This window comes from Ruditapes philippinarum, unplaced genomic scaffold (assembly GCF_026571515.1).
Source record: "Ruditapes philippinarum isolate M1 unplaced genomic scaffold, ASM2657151v2 ctg7509_1_1_1_1, whole genome shotgun sequence".
Classification (NCBI taxonomy): Eukaryota; Metazoa; Mollusca; class Bivalvia; order Venerida; family Veneridae; genus Ruditapes; species Ruditapes philippinarum.
The window spans coordinates 4470-24513 of record NW_026859578.1 but is presented as its reverse complement, the minus strand read 5'-3'; the positions used below and the strand labels follow the sequence as shown (position 1 = coordinate 24513).

The 20044-nt window shown below is 33.2% G+C and overlaps 1 protein-coding gene across 3 annotated transcripts; it reads right to left on the bottom strand.

Annotated features, from left to right (window-relative positions):
* Positions 1–689: 689 nt before the first annotated feature.
* On the bottom strand, positions 690–19820 carry LOC132757106 (ankyrin-1-like; the record flags this gene model as incomplete). Of its 3 annotated transcripts, none has more annotated exon segments than XM_060748294.1 (11): positions 690–2285; positions 9852–9920; positions 12275–12563; positions 13098–13255; positions 14902–15029; positions 15286–15472; positions 15806–16085; positions 16313–16504; positions 17359–17713; positions 18891–18982; positions 19722–19820. In XM_060748294.1, coding segments are annotated over 10 exon segments (1836 nt in total), but the record flags the coding sequence as incomplete, so codon positions are not given.
* Positions 19821–20044: the final 224 nt, after the last annotated feature.

Genomic DNA, 20044 nt, shown 5'->3' with positions numbered 1-20044 from the left:
TTACAAAAACTTTAACATAAAAGGTTACGCCAACGCCGACGCTCGAGTGACTACAAAAGCTCTACTTATTCTTTTAGAATAGTCGAGCTAAAAATTATCCGGTAACTCAATTCAGGAGAGAAAACACTCTTGAAAATAAATGGTTTGACAGTTACATTACTTAACATTCATTACATTTTATTATTATATAAAAACATGTAAAGTGTCTTTTCGATTCTTTTTGAAGAGGATTTTTAAAAAAAGTCATATATCATGAAACACCGTGCACAATAAACATTACCAGTGTTTATAACAAAAACAAGTTTGGTTCTTATGAACTTGAAATATATCCAAGCTACTGTAAAGCTGAATAAATACATGATTTGAAGAATTTTTCTGAATCATGGCTGTCGTAGATCACGTTCTCTCTAAAATAAAGTACTCAATTTTATGACATTAAAGTGTTGTTTTAAATAGTAAAAATACTCGATGCTTTAATTATCCAAGACAGAAATTTTCAACATTAGTTATGAACTACTGATTCAAAAATAAATAGTTATAAAACAACTAAATATCCTAAAGGCATTTATTCTGAGATATATCATCACTTGAGATATTGATTCAGTAGTGCTATTAGCAAGACTTTAATCACTCGTATAGAGTCCGTATAACACAGGCTAGCCAATGAAAACAAAGTATTGAATAGGGCCTACAGAAAGCGAATTATGTATTTCTTCAGTTGAAAAAGTCTTTATTTTCACAAGAAAACTTAAATTTTATAACAAAGTAGTAGCTTTTTGGGTTAGATATATTGATACAAATACATGATAATATGTATACTGATTATAAAGATCAAGACATGTGTAATCATTAAAATGGAACATCCAATGTCATGGCCTTGACCGAGATTTGAGATTATTGTCATGCATGTATTGAAAAAGCATCAAAGATGGAAATTATAGAACTTTTAAATTAAAAAAAGACGGCAATTACAATATCAGTATTGATAATTTTACAATTTGCTCCGATCACTGAAATAGAGTCATAATAACACAATATATTGAACTTGCAAAAATTTATTCTTCTTTTTATCATTGTATTTTAAAATACTTATACTTAAATTCTTTATATAATACTTAAATGTACGAACCAGAGAAGAAACAATTAGCACTGTGAACATACAACAGTTTATAATGTGCAGTCATCAGTTCGTATTGTACACAATAGTTCTCTATGCTCATAAAACAGTTTCTAATGTGCTTTCATTAGTTCCACACTTTTGAAAATGGGTACTGTATGTCGTAACGAAATATGTCCGTCTGTCAGTCCGTACATGCGTAGTGGACATCAAGGAGAATAACTAATTGCATAAGATAGGCAAGAACCTTCGTTCGACTGTCTCTCTGTCTGTCATATTTTCGAGAGCATTCCTTTTTATACCTCCTTGGCTTGTGCAGAACACTTAGCAAAGCTTAGCATGTTCAACGGCAATTACTAAAAACCCAGGTCAAATACTTAACTGATTTATCCCCTTATTTTTCTGTAAACTTATCGTACAAGGAGGTGCAACTTAAATTTTAGAAACAGAAATAAACAGAAGACACACTGCACAAATGCATTTAATAGTTGTCTGTTATTATTATAGACAGAGCATACCGCCATTTTCAAAAAAAGTTATATATTACCAATATAAAAATATATACATGCACGACATTACAATTAAATGTATACAAACATATAAACCAATACTAAAATATATACAAATACACAACGACAAAATATTAACAAATACACCACAATGGAATATATATATATGTACACTCAAAAAAGAAATTAAAATCTCTAAGACAGAGTAGCATTTCTTTGTCGTTTTCAGAACGTGTAAGGGCAATATGATTGTCTTAAAAGTGTTTTGTTGTTTGCTCAGCAACTTTCGACTTGACAATTGTTTAAAGATAAAAACTATATGCATGTACCCGGTCATAAAGATTTTATTATTTTATTATTATTATTATTATTATTATTATTATTATTATTATTATTATTATTATTATTATTATTATTATTATTTGCTAAATAACACAATAAAATGTTCTCGAAAAGAAAAAAATAATCGAGCAACTGTTCATATCATCGAATAATCAATTTTTTCCCTTTTTTGCAATGATAGGTTAGAAGTTAAATACAACTCATACGCCATCAAGGAGACTGGCCGAATATTGTTCACAATAACAGGATACGTCATCAGTTTTTGCCGAAAAATCCCAACATCCGGGCAACTGCTCCTTTTGACGGTGGTTTGTAATCTGAAATAAAATATTTCAAAAATGACATTGTAACGTTGTAACTGAGGTATGAATAAAATTCACATTGAATCGTTTGTATATTTTTGTCTTGAAAACCTTATTTATAGTTCATATAAAGGAAAGGGGATCGTGTAAAATTACAAACGCAAACGATAATGATATTCTAGAATTGTAGCCTCGGTTTTGTATTCGAAACCACATGATCATTTTAGATACTTCTCTGATTAAGGAAAATATTATCTTTTTTTTTCAAAATGAATCATTTTTAGCATTAATATTGAAAGTGAAATAACCATGCGCTCTTGCTTGTGACACGATTAATGATATATCAGAAACGACGAATCAGAAAGATATAAGAATCTATATGAATTAAATAGGATATTAGACTCCATGCACAATTAACCTATTCAGTAAAATATACTGGTTAAATATGACAAATTATACGATAGACCTACAGAATAAAGCATTTCCCTTTAAAGCAAGAAAAGGTTCAAAGCAATGTTTATTTTCGCTGAAAAGATTATAAATACAATTTCAAAAATAAAATACATTGTTATTATTCCAGAATCGTACATCTAACCGTTTTATATGGTACAAAAATAATGTTTCTGATTTATACCTAAAACAAACTAAAAGTGCAATGTATTTCTGCCAAAAAGACAGATGACTGTAGTTCTATCAATAATTTATGAAGTAAATAAATACAGAATCAACATTAGGGCTGAGTGGTTATAACGCGTCGGACTAGTAATTACATGTATATTTATTTATTTGCACACGAGAAATATGTACAAGGGCTGTTCAAATATGAATGTAACTAGGCCAATATCACGCTTTAAACCACGTTTTTCACGAACTATGTACATGTATCGCATAGATCAAATACGGACCTATATCAAGAACCGCTGTATTCTTGGTATACAGGTGAAAATAAATATTTAATGAAATATGTCGTGTTTATAGGAACAATGAACTTTCGTTTTTCACCTGTCACACGGTGGTGTAAGAAATTTAAAAGTGGTATGGATTCAGCCAAAGACACACCTCATGCACGCCGTCCGAAAACTGCAACTTCACCAAAAATGGTTGAAAAAGTAAGGATTTGATTGCTACTGATGCAAGAGTTACAACTAGGTATAAGCTAAATGCGCTGGTATCTCTGTAGGAGCCGCTCATACAGTTCTCAGACGTGATTTAAAATGAGGAAAGATAAGTGCTAGATGGATACCCCATCTTACAAAAGAGCAAAAGCTTGCTCGGGTAAAAATCTCCAAACAATTGTTGAAACTGTTCCCTAATAACAACAATCGATCTTTCGCAAATATCTTCACTGGCTATGAGGCGTGTGTTATCTTTTATGAGCCCAAGCGAAAGATACATAACAAAATATGGGCAACCAAAGGAAGTCAAACACCTTTCATAGCTAAACGACCAAAAAATAAGGTATGTAATCTTCTTTACCAATCAAGGCCCTGCTATTCAAATTACCGTACCAAAGAGTTAATCTGTAAATGCAAAGTTTTACAAAGGCAAAGTCCTTCATAAATTAAAGAAATATTTCAAAAACCGTCGACCAGCAACTGATCTCCGTGGTGCCAGGTTGTTGCATGACAATGCTTCGTCACAAAAGCGGCCATTGTAGGAGATATAACAGAAAAAGGTTGCCTCCTTATTGCTTGTTGGCCAGATTTAGCCCCTTGTGACTTTTTCCTATTTCCGAGGCTCAAAAAACACCTAGCTGGAAGAAAATATCAAACGCTAAAAAAAATCTCGGTTTGTCTATTTTCCAGTGTCTGAACAGTATACCTCGAAAAAATTATGAAAAATCATTTAAATTTGGATTTAAAGATTAAAACTTTGTATATCACATTGCGGTGAGTATTTTGAAGGATTGAGATAGTTATTTTGGCACTGTTTGTTAAGCACTTCTGAAAATTGACCCAGTTGCATTCATATTTGAACACCCCCTCGTATCGATTCAAAGTGGATTGGTCAACGATGGACATTTTTCCATAAGTATTTCAAATATTGTTATAAGCAAAATATATTGTCATTTGGTTATTCTTATGAAGTAATTTATTTCTTCGCAAAATATGATGATAATGTTTATAGTGATTTAGTATGAATAACAATATTTTGTTCGAGATTATCTGCTATATATAGGTATGTCATAATTATCGGATCGTGGGTCTCAAAGGTACTAATCAAATCAATATATATGTTTATTTTCACCTATGAAACTTAAGTAATATGATACGAAAATAAAGAAATTTCTAGACCAATAAGATCGAAATGAAACAATATCATTTGGTAAATGCAAATCGATTTTCGCTTCTTTATAAGGTTTGCAATTGCTATAATGGCAGAAAAGACATTGAATTTTTCGACAAAATGTAATTTCTGAAACTGTACACTTAAATAAAGTTTTACCATTTAAAATGATTTTGTAGTAATTTATAAATTACAATCGTTGACCTTTGTTGGTCTCCTGTTATTCTACAGACACATTTATTCCAGAGCAATTATATCAAAATAATGGGGTGGCCTTCCTATTCGTTTACAGAAACGTCTTTTAGTACACGCATTTTACTGTAAATTGGTGGTTCTCACTTTTAGTTTCATATACATGATTGAACTGAAAGAGTAAATTCGTTAGCGTTTTACGACGCGAATGAGCCCGAAATTTTTATTTCGCAAATAATTTGCCTCGCGAAAATATCTGGCTTTACAGAAGTGCAACATCTCGCACAAAGCGTGCCTTGCCATTTCTCTGAAAAATAACCTGGCCTTTTTTAAAGATGCATGCCTTCAGATGAGCAAAAAATATTTTTAGAAAATCAAACTTAGGAAAATTATACTATGATTTTAAGAACATTTTAAAGAATACAGATTGAAGTAATAATAAAAGCTGAATGTTAGGCGATAAATGACTGATTATGCAGAGTTTATCACCATTTTTCTATTGCATCTCTAACGCAGTAAGGACTATTTTTGCATATAATGATCTCTTTTCGGTAACTTTTGTGGATTTAAAGTGTCATTTGAATATGTGAATAACTTTCTTTGTAATCACAATATTTCACTTAAAATTTATTTTTTTTATGAAAATTGGAAATCTGGATGCATGCAGCTTTAAATACGTTTGCCAATTAACCTCGCTGTTCTGTTTTATTCCCTTCAATAACTTCATAAGTTACAGTAGCAAAATGTCTATCAAAAAGTTTGTGTCGTGTACGTACGCTTATTCTGTTAATTAATATGAATGTATCTATTACTGTGATTACAAACGCGTTACGCAGCAGACGAAACTATCGATTTTACTCGGCCCTCGACCCGTTAGGAATAATTATAACGCTCGAGTCTCTCGTAAACGTAAAGCGGACGTGAAAGTTATCTTCCTTCGGACGTTAAAATGCAGAAGTGATCTTCCATATTTGTATTTTGGTTGTCCTGCTAAAAGTCATACGGCCTTCCTTGTCAATTTATATGCAAACAAAACTCCGAAATGAAGACCAATAATGATTGACTTCAAATTAGCTAGCGTCGATAGCAATGCTATCGAATAGCGTCGATAGCAATGCTATCGACAAAGATGAAACTTCTCTAGATTTATTTCCTGATGTCGTTACCTCATTGACTAGGTAGGTCCTCGTCAATAAATATGACCATTTTGTGGGTAGTATGTGATGGGGTAAAAACAAAAAGCACACAATGTTTCTTATTTATTACAAAACGTTCATCTAAATAAATTGCTCAAAACTGTATTCATTAAACAACATTTTAAACTCTGCAAAAGAAGAAATTTTGAATAGATGCATGAAAAGTTAAAGGTATTGCAAAATGAGTATATCGAAAGTTTAGAAAAATCTTATCGGTTGAACATAATTATACATGATGTAGCAATAATTTGGGTCGTTTTATCTTAAAGTATTAAAATATTTTTTTTAACATTTAATGCATAAAGTAAAACCTTATCTATAAATTGAACTTGAATGAAACAATTTTTATTTTTGATATCCTTTTCACCAATCACACACAAAAACACACCAAAAATATATAACTTCAGTATAACATATAACTCCAATATACGAGGGGTGTTCGGGATGATTAAGGGCTTTTGCTGTATTTTTTCCTTAATGGTGCGTTTTTATCCATATTTCACAAAATGTAATTACAATATGTGCTCAATATGTAGTATAACGTTCAATAACAAGAGTAGACAAATACCGCTCGATGGATTTCCGAGTTTTTCAGGAAATCAAAGCACAGCTGCGTGGTCGACGCTTTGATTCCTGGTTGGAATTACAAATTAAAACCCAGAGAATAGTTTCGTCATTCGACAACATCTGGTACGAGGACATGTACGACAAATGGGTCAAGAGGCATAGAAAATGTTTCGGTGTAAATAGAGATAACGTCGAGAAGTGAGTCGATATGACGATCGGGGAAATTTGACGTTAACATATTTAGCACTGACGTGACGTTAGCGTGTTCCGGGTATGCTTCGGTCTATGTTTTGTTTTATTTGTAATTTACTTATTGTTTAATGAATTTACAGCTGACTGTAAAAGAATTAAATATTTTTATGGTGATCTTCTTATTTTTCTATTTCTTTTATTTATCAAACTACAGCAAAAGTCATTAAACTTCCCGAACACCACTCGTATAATATAACTTCAGTATAACATATAATCATATTCTTTATCAATGCCCTTCACATTGTTATAATGTACATGTATACAGTTATTGTTTGATAATGAGGTAAATATATACAAGTCTATGCCGACCAAGGAAGGTGAATGTCACATTAGCCAGGTTACCGAAATCTTAATATATAGTAAATGTGTCATAATATGACCAAATCAACTGAAGGTAATTTTTTAGCGGACGACAAAAGCAGAAGTTTATTTTGCTTTCTTTCCTTTTTAAGCCTATCCAAAATTTATACCGGATATCTGTTTTACGTTCCGATGTATTTGATTATTGGTCGGTTTCTATCCTAAATCTCATAAAGCCTCTTATCATAGAACCAGCCCGCATAGCTCAATCGGTTAGAGCGCGAGACTTGTAATCTCGACATTGTGGGTTCGATTCCCGGGCTGGCCAACTAAAAATTACTAATCAGTCTTTCGGATGAGACTTTATAATAATAATAATAATACTTTAAATCGAGGTCCCGTGTAGGAGTGCTTAAACACGTTAAAGAACCAGGAGAAGCTTCTGGAATTTTTCTGTATCTGACTCTTGCACTATCCTCCAAAAAATATAAAATGACCAATACTCTTCTGGAGGCTCGTCCATATGGGCAACCGGTGGCGAGTATAAATAAACTCAAATACACACACACACATACTCTCGGCCTTTTACATCAAACTTCGGATAAGAACCTCCGAGATGTACCGATTGGTTACGAACATTTGTTAGCATAAAAAAGTGACCGCGTCTCGGCCAATCACAACAAAGAGATATATTTAGTCACATGATCCACAACCATGTTACCAAACTTACATTGATCCGAAATTATTCACGTGGTTTACACACTTTGCCATCCTTGAAGGTCCTAAACAGCTTTTTATTTACATACAGTTTGTTTCCAATTAGCATGACTTCTTTTCCGCTACTTTCTTCCTTTTGCATAATTGGTAGAAGTGCCCTTTTAGCGTCCTCAAGATCTTTCGACCAATAACCAAGTTGTTTATCATTTTCATTTTTCTTACCAGCCTTTGATGCTTAAAAGCGACATAAGTTAATTTTTTATATATGTATACGTATATGTGTATTGTTGCTATCTACTTAAGAATACTTTTTAAATTGTACAAAATGACGTTCCGGGACCGGAAGTAGAAAACCACTTTGCATTTGGTCAGTACCTTCTCAAGTATTTCACAGTAACGTGTATAGGTCTAGAATGATTATATTTTCCGTAAATTGTTCAAATATTTATTTTAAAAAAAACAATTGAAATGTATCATTTCGATATTATTGTAAAAAGTTGTTTGAAAAGAAAATGTTGATATAATTATAAGTGATAGTTAAAATGGACATTTACATGATGAATTCTAGAACATTTTATTATCTGCTATATAGATATATGGCATATTAAAGCATTATCTTACATTTGCCATTTGCATCCGCGCAGTCTTATCAGGATCCATGCTGTTCGCTGTCAGTTTCTCTACTTGTTATAGGGTTGGTAAGCGAACAGCATGGATCCTGATCAGACTGCGCGGATGCACAGGCTGGTCTGGATCCATGCTGGTCGCAAACCCAATATTTTGTTTTTTTCGTGAAGCGGCTCATATATATTTCTTTCGCAGTTTGTGGTTATGTCTGATACTACATACTTACAACGTTATTATTCATTGTATCTGGGAATTCGTGTTCATTTCCTGTCATTATAGACCTATACACTTTCCGTCAGTTATTTTCAAAAAAAAAGTTTTTTTTTTGTTGATGTCGCAAAAATTCTCACACAGCTCTAAGAAAAAGCAAGTTTTACAGCTCATAAACAAATCTGGATAATATATAGGAAAATAATAAGTGGTGCAACATGATATTTATTCCTCACATTTTTATTGTTATAATTCATAGTTTGTAGTATCATGCTATTTATAAAGTTGTTTTAAGATAATTGAGATAAACAGTGACAGTACAATCATTCATTAAACGCATATCTTTTATTTAATGGAAATTTTTAAGATAAAGAACTGAATATCTGTTAGTAAAAAATTAGTATAAGCATGTTTTATTTCTTATCAGTTAATTCCAGAAACGAAAAATGACATTGATTTGCATACATACGTACAGACATACACGAAAGCACGCACGCCCACACATACATACAAACATGCATGAATGCTCATATACGCTCATACGTATACAAAAATGTTAATTAAATAAGCAAAAAGTTTACTTGCTCTACTAATTCTCGAGTAATGAAGACAAATCATTTATGCGACTGTTATCTGCCGTAATTATAATCCATCAAGGAATCAAAGCGCTTAATACACCGGAGTATTAACTTGTTATATATATAGCCTGTCTGTTTATACAATGTTCTAAATTTAAAGCAAGAAAGCGCACAAAAAGCATCCAAGTCTTGTCTCTTTTTTCTTTTAAGTTTTGCGCGTTTGTGTGTGTTTATAGTAGTACCTTTTTCCAAAGTTGACAAATCTACCAACATAACTTCCAAATTTTCTATGATTATTTTTTCCAATAACATAGACATAAAATGCGTGCATATAAGCTTATGCCTATTGATATCGTTGTTGTTCTGATTTTTGTTCTTGCTGTTTAAGTAAACGTCAGCGGAGTTAACAAGGTGATTTATTTTGGCCCAGGAGACATGTAACATTCGACAAGTTCCGTTAAAATTCCGGTAATCCGCAAGGCTACCGAATGAGGACTTATTAGACAGATAAAAGAAATGAAGAAAATGTAAATTCGAGGTATATATACAGGTAAATAAAACAATAAAAATGATTTAGTAATGTACAAAAATACATGACGAAACCACACAATAATATAGTGGGAAAACAATATCCGTTGAAATTGAAAAATACCTACATGGTTACAGTCTCTATTGAAAACTCTCATGTTGTATAGGCGTATGAATATAAACAGGCCTTCGTGGACCTACAAAATAGTTCCCTTTGTTCTTATTTGGTATTAGCAGTTACAACTATCTACGTATAGTTAACAAGTTATTTCTAATTGACAAGATGGGAAACAATGGGTCAAACTACAGAAAAAGCATTCACAAACAAAACATACACAATATAGATAACTAGCTAACTAACTTACTTCTTCATTTAGGAAAAGAAACACAGAACACATATGCATATTTCTTTTTAAAAATGACTATAAGACAAAATGACGCCATGAAGACAACGTAGAATTCAATGGTGCCCTTTATAGTCTGTTTTGAAATCATCGACCAAAAATATTGAAAAAATGCGTGCCCTTTATCGTCAGTCAAGTTAGTCAAAAACATTGAAAACTACGTATGTACGTTTTTCTCAGCAGATGATATTTTACGCCGTCAATAAGCTGCTCCAGACTCGGATGCTTAGCAAGCAAAAAATCAATTAAAACCAAGAAGCGCATGTTATCATTTTTCCGGTAATCACATTTAATATTGTACCATTTGTTTATTCAAGTAAATACACGAACATCATCAGTTTTTCCATAGAGCATATATTCCACAAAGGAGACTCCGGGTTTTGCAATAACCGTAGGGTGTATACGGTGCAAGAGTGCATGCTTCCGGAATCCCGGATATCGGGATTTTTATCACTTTAAATATTCTCAAAATATCTGCGTAAACGGCAATATTTTGACAGTTAGTTTTTCGTTGTTCTTCTTAATAGCCTTCATTCTAACCATGTTTTACAATAACGGTTCAGAATGAAATAGATGTGCCTTGGTCGGTATGCCGGTATTGCACGGTATGTAGAGGGGTTTTTTGTGCGTGGTTTTTTTTTTTTGTTGTTTTTTTGTTGTTGTTGTTTTTTAATTAAAACGTCTTCGCAATTCATTTTTAGGGAAAAAATTCCATTTTCTGGGATTTTTTTTTCAACCTTTTAACCTTATTTGCTTAATGCACGAAGCTCGAAACCAGTGTGTAGGGTCCTACGCGGGGAAACAATACATAAAGTATTTCTCGTAAAAGAAGAAACATTAGCTCAATTTTTCAGGAGGCTCTATTTTTCACGAAAAATTTCAAATACCCGGCTGAACAGTGATTCCTAGCAGTTTTGGAAATGCTGATACTTGTATTAATTACGTTTAACTTACAACGTTGCATCATGATTGGCGACGCCGGTGAGCGGCGTCGTCTCTTATGGAATGCTTTTTATTTTTGCCTATGGGAGGAGCTGTTTTTATTAGCAGTTAATGTCATGTTGTGTAAATTAGTTTTATTTTGATTCGTAAAAATCAAGTAAAAACAAATATGTTGTTATATTTGTATTTAATAACTTTATGTAAAACGCATGTGCATTGTGATATCATTTTCACGAAATTGTAGGCTCAGTTTAACAGCTTGTGCCTTAGCTTTACTAAAACACGGATTTCGAATGTCTTTGTGGTCTACATTGATGCCGTATTCTTTTTCATTCCTTTATATATTTTCAAAATTTTCCTACAAGCAGAACGTCCACCTGCAAATGAGTATCAGGATAGGTAATGGAACTGTTTTAAACTATTTTACTGGCTTATAGACGTGATTTTTCTAGTTTGTTCAGTTAGTACATACCTACAGGTATTCCGCTACAATAATCTTCTAATCACTATGTGAAACTAATTATTATTTTCTATGTGTATGTAGTTTGTAAATAAATTGTTAATAAAATAACCTTTGGTAAAATGAAAGGTAGAAAATTAAAGCTATGCTTATAGGTGCTCATGTCCATATATTAAAACAGAGAAAGGATAACATCCTGAAGTTATCAATTCTAAACACTTGATATATATGCAGTTAGTAATATAGTAAAGTCTAATGGACGGTTAAAAGAGGGACAGTATTTGTTACTGTAAAGAGATATGCATTTAATGTTTAGACACCCACACAACTGAATCTTTATTATATGATATAGACTTTTTATTTTTTTTTTACTTTTATACTTAATGTAATGTGCATACATGTGTATCTTAGTATATGGATATAATGTGTATTTCTCGTAAAAGAAGAAACATTAGCTCAATTTTTCAGGAGTCTCTATTTTTCACGAAAAACTTTCGAATACTTGGCTGAACAGTGATTCCTAGCAGTTTTGGAAATGCTGATACTTGTATTAATTACGTTTAACTTACAACGTTGCAGCATGATTATATCTTGTATCGCTTCTGTCAATAGACCGGAAAACATCTAAATGATGTGGACACTTGTTATGTTACACTTATGCAAAAACGTACAGATAGATAAAATGTTAAGGCTTTGCAACGAAACAAGACTAGTTCGCAAAGCAAACCTAAAAAATTCTTCTTACCCATTTTTCCGAGATTGTTAGCTAAATTCCGTGCTTGGTCACTTTTTGATAAAGGTCCCGGCGTCGCAGGAGGTGGTTTAGGGGGAGCTTTCAGTTTAATCCTCAACCGGGTCGCTTCCTCAAACCCCGTCTCTGTCTTTTTGGAAACTATGACATGAGCAAACGCCAAGTCAGGATCATAAATATTCTCGTGCAGGTTTACGTGATACGGTTGCCAACTAGATCGGCATTGTGAGAATTGTATTTTTCTCTCAGTGGCATCATCCTTGTCTTCCAAGCTAGCGTTCCCCTGACAGAAAGAACAAAATATAATATATACATTCCACAATATAAACTAGTTATTATCATTCAGCTTATATACATGTGTCATTAATTTAATGTAGATGTAGAATTTGAATTGCATTAAAATCCTAAATGCAATATTTTTGGCGCACTGAGCGCTTATCTTAGAAAAAAAGATTAAATCATTAACAGGTCCTGGATAAAAAATAATCGCGAAATAAAATACCACAAGGGTGTTTGTACACAGAATATTCTTTTGTGAATATTTCAGTTGAAAAAGACCAACAAGCCGTATAAATAGTTGATATACATGTATACTTTGACCAATAAATCTTTATCATTTTTTTTTTAATTATTTACAACATTTAAGTATCCGCTAGTGTTTGTTGTTAAGCATTTCTTAATTTATAATCGTCTGGCACGACATACTTTTTTCAAATTACATTTTAGTAAACACTAGTAAATAGTCTAGCACGGAAAAAATATCACGGAAATTCAAGATATATCCATAAGACCAAACCTTAAACAGACAATATCTTACTTCAATGGCGACGCAATATGTGTCACCCGGTGCCATCTGTATGGGTCCTGCTTCCGGTGGGTTTTGTTCCTCGTAACCCTCAGTATCGATCCACTTCTTCCGGCAATCTTTGCTCTTGTTAGCCACGACACACGACACGAGGAGAATGTGCTTCAAATCTTAAAACGTAAAAACATATCAGCATGGAATACACCAAGCTTTTCATACCGGTACCGTTGGTCTAGTGGTTAAGGTGTCCGCCTCTGGTTCGAGAGGTCGAATGTTCGAGCCCCACGGGGAGCGTTAAGGGCCAGTTACACAGACGGTCGGTCCCCAATCGGTCATTTAATTTTAAATTTACTCGCTGTTATGATCGGTTGTCATGTGTGATTTTATTTCTGGTTTTCTGTGTAAACGGCCATCGGTGACAGAAAGCAAACTCAAACAGGGTTGGATGGTGATAAAAATGCTGAAATACTATCGGTTTGTAAATCGGACCTAAATCGGGCGTAACGCTGATTAATCAGTGTTTGATAGCTAGTCATCAGTGGTTAAACACTTTCCGTCAGATATGGCCGGTGATTCATATTTGGTTATCTTTGTCCGATCGGCGATATCGGTGATTAAGAGCTTGCATATCTTGTGATATAATTATGTTGCTGTCGGTTATTTGTAAAATATTTTCCCCGATCGAGAATTTTAATCATGTTTAAAAATCCCAATCGGTAATTTTTCACCGATAAAACTTATCTTTCCCACATAGCAGTTGATAGGTGGAAAACAGGTGATCAATAGGTGATATCGGTGTAAAATACGTTGTCATCGGTTCACTCCATAATTTCCCGATCAATCACCGATGGCTCTGTGTAACTGGGGTGTTAAGGATGAATGTTTCTCGTGGGACTCGTTCCGAAATGGCCGCTTCGTGAGCCGCGAGGTATACTGAACCAAAAAAGAAACTTTCTCCAAGTTTGAATGTAGATAAGTTAGTACAGTTTTTCAATCCTTTTGAAACTCGATTTTTACGTTGAATAAACATATCGGGCTTTTATACGGGGATTAGCTGACCGATTTTGCAAACAAAACGAGTTTTACAAGCTACTACAAGTGTGTACATCTAAGTGGTACCCTTGAACAACTGGCACATACTTTGCGAAAGTTTCTTTCTTTTATGATAATGTCCGATACACTAAGTGACAAATTAGTTATCTGTCTAAAACATAGACATGTGAATAAAGTAAACACGTGCGAAAATGTATTTGAGACTCCTTGTGATGAAAGAAAAGTGTTGAAATTAGTAAGATAGCTTGAAACGTGCATGATTTTGATTTGAAATAAAAAAATATCTTACATTTTCCATAATAAAATTGATTTTTCAAACAATCAGAATTCATATCGTTTTGCTGAAAAACAAGTTATAACATATAACCGTGGCTAAAAGTCGTAATATACAGTCCTTACTTATAGCCGTGACTAAAAATGGCAATATATACCGTTTATAAACAGTACTTTAACATGTCCAAAATTTTAAAAAGTGAACTTTTTTATTTTAGAAAAAAAAACTTCATAATGATAGCATCTGTAAATACAGTTTAGAACTACGTAAAAGTCAAAATTATCCAATGAAAAGTGACGTCGCAAACTTGCAGTAGGCCTACTATAAACAATACTATACCGTCGTAATATATGTAGTCGTAACATGGAATAGTAACAAAGAAAATTGTCGGTTGTTTATTTGAGGTGGCGTCTACAATTTTACTGACAAAACATACAGTTAGAAATATAAATTACTGTATACATTTATAATTTAGTAAATATAATTTACCTTCAACATGTTTTATAAGTGCAAATAGTGCAGCTGGCTTTCTTTTGTCTCGGGCATTAGAGATCTGACGCTGAAGCTCGAGCCTCTGTTCTTTGACTTCCGATTTCTTCTTCCATGTTGCTACATATCTGGAAAATAAGTGAAAACTGTGCAAAGGGTGACAACTCCATTGAAGAGTGCGTCCCAATGAGCAGGGGAAATAATACCCAACAAATCGGCGGCATTATTAAACATATGTTTAGTCAGTGTTCTTTCGACAATGTATTTTATCATCAACTATGACGTTTCCACAACAATATGGTGGCACGCATCCATGCCCATTAAAGGCCTTAAATTGTTAACATGAATATCAATAATTGCTAAAATGTCAAACAGTTTCCTTACATGCTAAAGTGGGAGACTTCAAATATCAAGTTTAGACCGACAACTTGTGGCTTCGTTTGGAGAACTTCAAGAGCATCTTCTTCATTCAATTTAGTCTCGTCTGCTGCAACAATTGCAATATCGTCGTCTGCATTCATACCTTCACAAATAGGTATCTGAACTTTGACCCCCTTTTTCGGTTGTTGCCCTGCAATGAGAGCAAAATATCTAAATATCTTAGTAAATTTATTGTAAGCTTATAAAAGATCAAAAGGTGCATGCGTGGTATATATAACCGAGCACGCCTTATTTGAAAGGGAAAATATTTGCCTTGAACATGATGTATGTTTATTGTTGAAATATTTAAAAAATAAAGCGAAGAAATAGAAAATTCCATTAGCTGTGAAGCAAATGTCACGTGATCACTAACCCTGTATTTTTTAAAGATAAATTTCAAACATGTACCAAACAGCAGTGCCGACCATGCGCGTGCCGAATGATCCCCTTTTACAAAAGGGGGCGATTGAAGAAAACAAATTACCTGCAACATTTATCTGATAAACGTCTGTCAAGAGATTTGGATTTGTTGGTTTTGTTGTTGTTTCTGTTGTTTTCTCATCATCCAGATCTGTTGCTACACTGCTCATAGATGATTTCCTTTCCAGTTTGGGTTCATCCGGTTCATCTTCAACAGGATTTTGACTCACTACAGACTTTTTTCGTTTACCAGTACTCTTCTTCTTTTTTGGACTGTCATCGGGAGCTTCATTGACGACGCCTTCCTCTTCGTCTGCAAAATCGTCTGCGTTTGTTTCGAACACCTTAAACATAAAATGGGTATTTATTTATTAATAAGTTTATCGGCTGACTACTGTTGTATGTCCATCTGAAAATGTGGTTGTCATTTAACTGACTAGTGTATTCCAGTAGGTCACACAATTTTGCTCTCCAACTATCCAAATCAATTTTAATATATTAATAAATGATGTCATATGATATTTGTTAATCAAGATTAATATTATGACGTAGATTATGTATTAGTTCTCACCGTCAAACTTAAAACGGCTTCTCCCTCAAACGAATCTTGTGGAATCTCAAGGGAGAAGTCCTTTTCCATCTCCGATGTAATAAGCGCTCCCTCGTTTGTGATTGTTTTATCTTCTCTCTTTGGTCTTATGTTTACTACACACACAGCAGTTGTTTCCGGTATCAAAACTGTCTGCATTTCGCAGTAATTAATCTAAAAATAAAATAAGTTTTCAGTCATAAATATAAAAAAAATGTCTTCCGTGAAAATTGATGTTTAGCAAGACTATTTAGACATTCTAGTAAAGATACTCTAGATTATTTTGTTTCCTCGTCTATTTTCCTCAAAATATGCCTGAAAGGGTCGGTATTATCAAATCAAACCTTACATATATTGTTCAATCGTAATGTACTACAGTTAAAGGGATTCCACTAAGGTCCAAAAGCCTAAAACATTTAAATTGAATGTTTTTTTACATAGATCAGCTAGGCCAGTTAAAACAGAAAAATACGCAAAAGACAATTATGAAAAATAGTAACAGAAAAAATGAAAATTGCATTTTTGTGCTATTTGAGGACAAAGCGTTGTGAAGCATTTCAATTTCGGATTGTTTACCAAAGTTTGAATAATCATTCTGGGAAAACGGACAGGACGAATTATCTGAAATCTTACACACAAATTGTTTATCTAGTCCTGTGTCAAATGGAACATAAATTTCAAAAAAATATTTCCAGTCAAGTCATGACAAAAACCGCAGTGGTGTCCCTTTAATCATGGTTGAAGTGTCATTGTATCACATTGATGATAAAAATAACACATATACATGTAATTCATTTGATTAATATTTGTAAAAACTTGATTGCGTAATTGGTTGGATCTTTTAACACAACGGAAAGTAAACAGATGTGTAATCTAGCAATATTCTAACGTTTTCTGCATTGCTTATATGATGATTACAATTTGTTATACAAATTATCTCAGGGACGAATTTAACCAAAAAAGGACATGTTTTACATAAGAATATTATGTGACAATTCCTATCATTACGGCATGGACTAATAGTTTACCTGGTTTCTAACCGTAGCGTTGTCGACCACCATGTCTTCCTCTGCTACGTTTATAAAATGTATCACCAGCTGTTCTTTCTCAGATGGCGCTTTAAACACGGGGAGATACATTGTTGTTTTACAGTCTCTGTTTGTTTCAAAAATCCTTATATGGAAAACGTCACTGAAAACAGACTCCTCCTCGTATTTCTTTAATGTCACAGTTGCGTTTTCTACTTTCTCCCGCCGACAGTAAAATCCTGTCGGAAATTCTCTAGGAATGTCAATGTTTTCTATGATAACGCCTACACGTTCTATTGTAAGTGGCTGCGACACGTTGCGGTGTGAAATTTTCATTCCCTTCGCTTTAATGTATCTTTTCGTTAAAAGAAGATAAAGAATAAATTAAATACATTATAAAAGTGATGAAGATCATCAAATATAAAGCAAAATCATTTCAGCAAAACCTTGCCGTATATAAATCCTACAATGTTGATATAATACAATTGCAATATGGCTTTAATACTGTCTTCGATTTATTAATATTACAAATACCGACATTAAAGGCGCACCCAGAAGCTTTTTTACGTACATACATCGAACTGAACTACCATAATCACGAATAACACCAAAGTAAATATAACATAGATTGTGTCTTATAAACCATATATGTATATAATGTAAGGATATGTCACAAACATGTTCGTAAAGAGAAAAACCTAACTATATAAGATATATATTACAATGTATATTATTGAATCATAAGTTTTTGATGTTAAGATACGATTTACATGCTATTTTTCCACGCACCGAAGTACTCCGATAGAGAACATTTAAATGTACAACATTTTTTCACCACATGTAACCATTTCAATAAAAGTTAAACAGACATTTCTATGCTCTAATATGGAAAAGACTACAACTTGAAATCTGAAGTCAATCCCTTCAGTAACAAAAATTATAAGAGCAAACAGTATGTAACATTTTAAAGTAAGTAAATAAGAAGAAAAAAAGAAGTTAGAGTAAAAAAAACTTTAGAAAATTCCTAACTTCAAGGGAGAACATTTCTACAAATGTCCATGCATGAGTTGTGACTCTTGTTACACATGATGTGGGTGATGATAAGGAACATATATTAATTTGGAGGCTGCAGTAGATCCCTTGTGAAATAAGTAGAGACATGACATATTTTATAGAAAAATTCTAGGTTCAAAAGGAGATAATATTGGAAATATTGCTTCTAGAGTAATAAACCTTGTCACAAAAATATTATAATGTTGCTCATGATAAGGAATATATATTTGAAGTTTGAATCTGATACTTTAAGAAATAAAGAATTAATAATAAAAAAATCTACTAAACAAAACTTTTAACACGAAGGCCGACGTCGTCGTGAGTAGAACAGCTCTCCATATACTTCGTGAAGTCTTAACCATGAGCAACAGGAACAAATTTTTCATAATGATTATATTATAGATTGTTTTAGAGTTTCCGTCGCACTCAGTGCTTTCAGCACTTTGATTACTGATCAGATTTTCAGATAAGATGTTTACCCAGAACTCATTGCAATCAGCATGGTAGCGTACATCCGGAGGCTTTCTTTAATGGCCACGTTCTTTGCCACGTCATCCGGTCTTTTTCCCTCCTGTAATAAAGGAAAAAATGGCTCCTATTATACAAAAAAGGAATATGATATATTTATACATTTTCGATAGCTTTGTGTTGGAAAGTCTACTTCCGGTTTGACATTATAGTTTAAACATATTCATTTTAGCTCGATGATGAAAAAGCATTAAACTTATAAAGAGTAATCCCTCGGAGGCATTAATCACAAAAAAGTACATGAAAAATGCAGACTCGGTTTGATTGAGTCTTTTCATGAGGGGTAATGAAAAAGTGCAACAACACTCACGCCCCATAGCACCGGCTTGAGCGGTATTCAATTTTTAACACTGAAATGTTTTGATATCGATGATCCTGAAGGCCCAAAAAATATAACAACACTGAAGTAAAGTACTGGACAACTTTATACAGCTGCCGCATGGCACTGTGATAAACAAAAATCATAGAAAAAGTGATCCCTCGGAAGTACTAATCACAAAAAATACATGAAATTTGTAGATTCATTGAGTCTGTTTTCATGAGGGATAATGAAAAAGTGCAACATCTCTCACGCCCCCCTAGCACCATTTTCGATTCCGAAAATACTGATGGTCTTATCTCTTATTTTTCACTTCTTAGTACTTTTTGCTTTCGGTTTTTATTCCGGAAGCAGTACCATGTAGTAATCATGAGTATACAAATCACTTTCGCATCTTCTCGGCCCTTTCCGTCAAACTTCGGAACTTAATAGCCGAGATGTTCCGATTATACAAATCAGTTACCTTATTTGTCGCACTGGCCTTGGCACCTTTGATTAGTAACCCTTCCATAGCCTCAACAGCTCCGTAACTTAATGCAGTGTGCAGTGGCGTGTCCCCAGTCTAGAATTATAAAAGCAGTACATTATTTTATTATAAAAATGCAACAATAACATGGACAAATTGTTATAAAAATTTCAAAATGTTATTTTGGACTGTTTTTTTTTTTTTAATTTTATTTTATTCTGTACAAATTTATATTATTTCCTTCATTATTTTTCATTATCGTCACAACCGTCAATCGTGAAATCATCATCATCATCATCATCATCATCAACAACAACAAC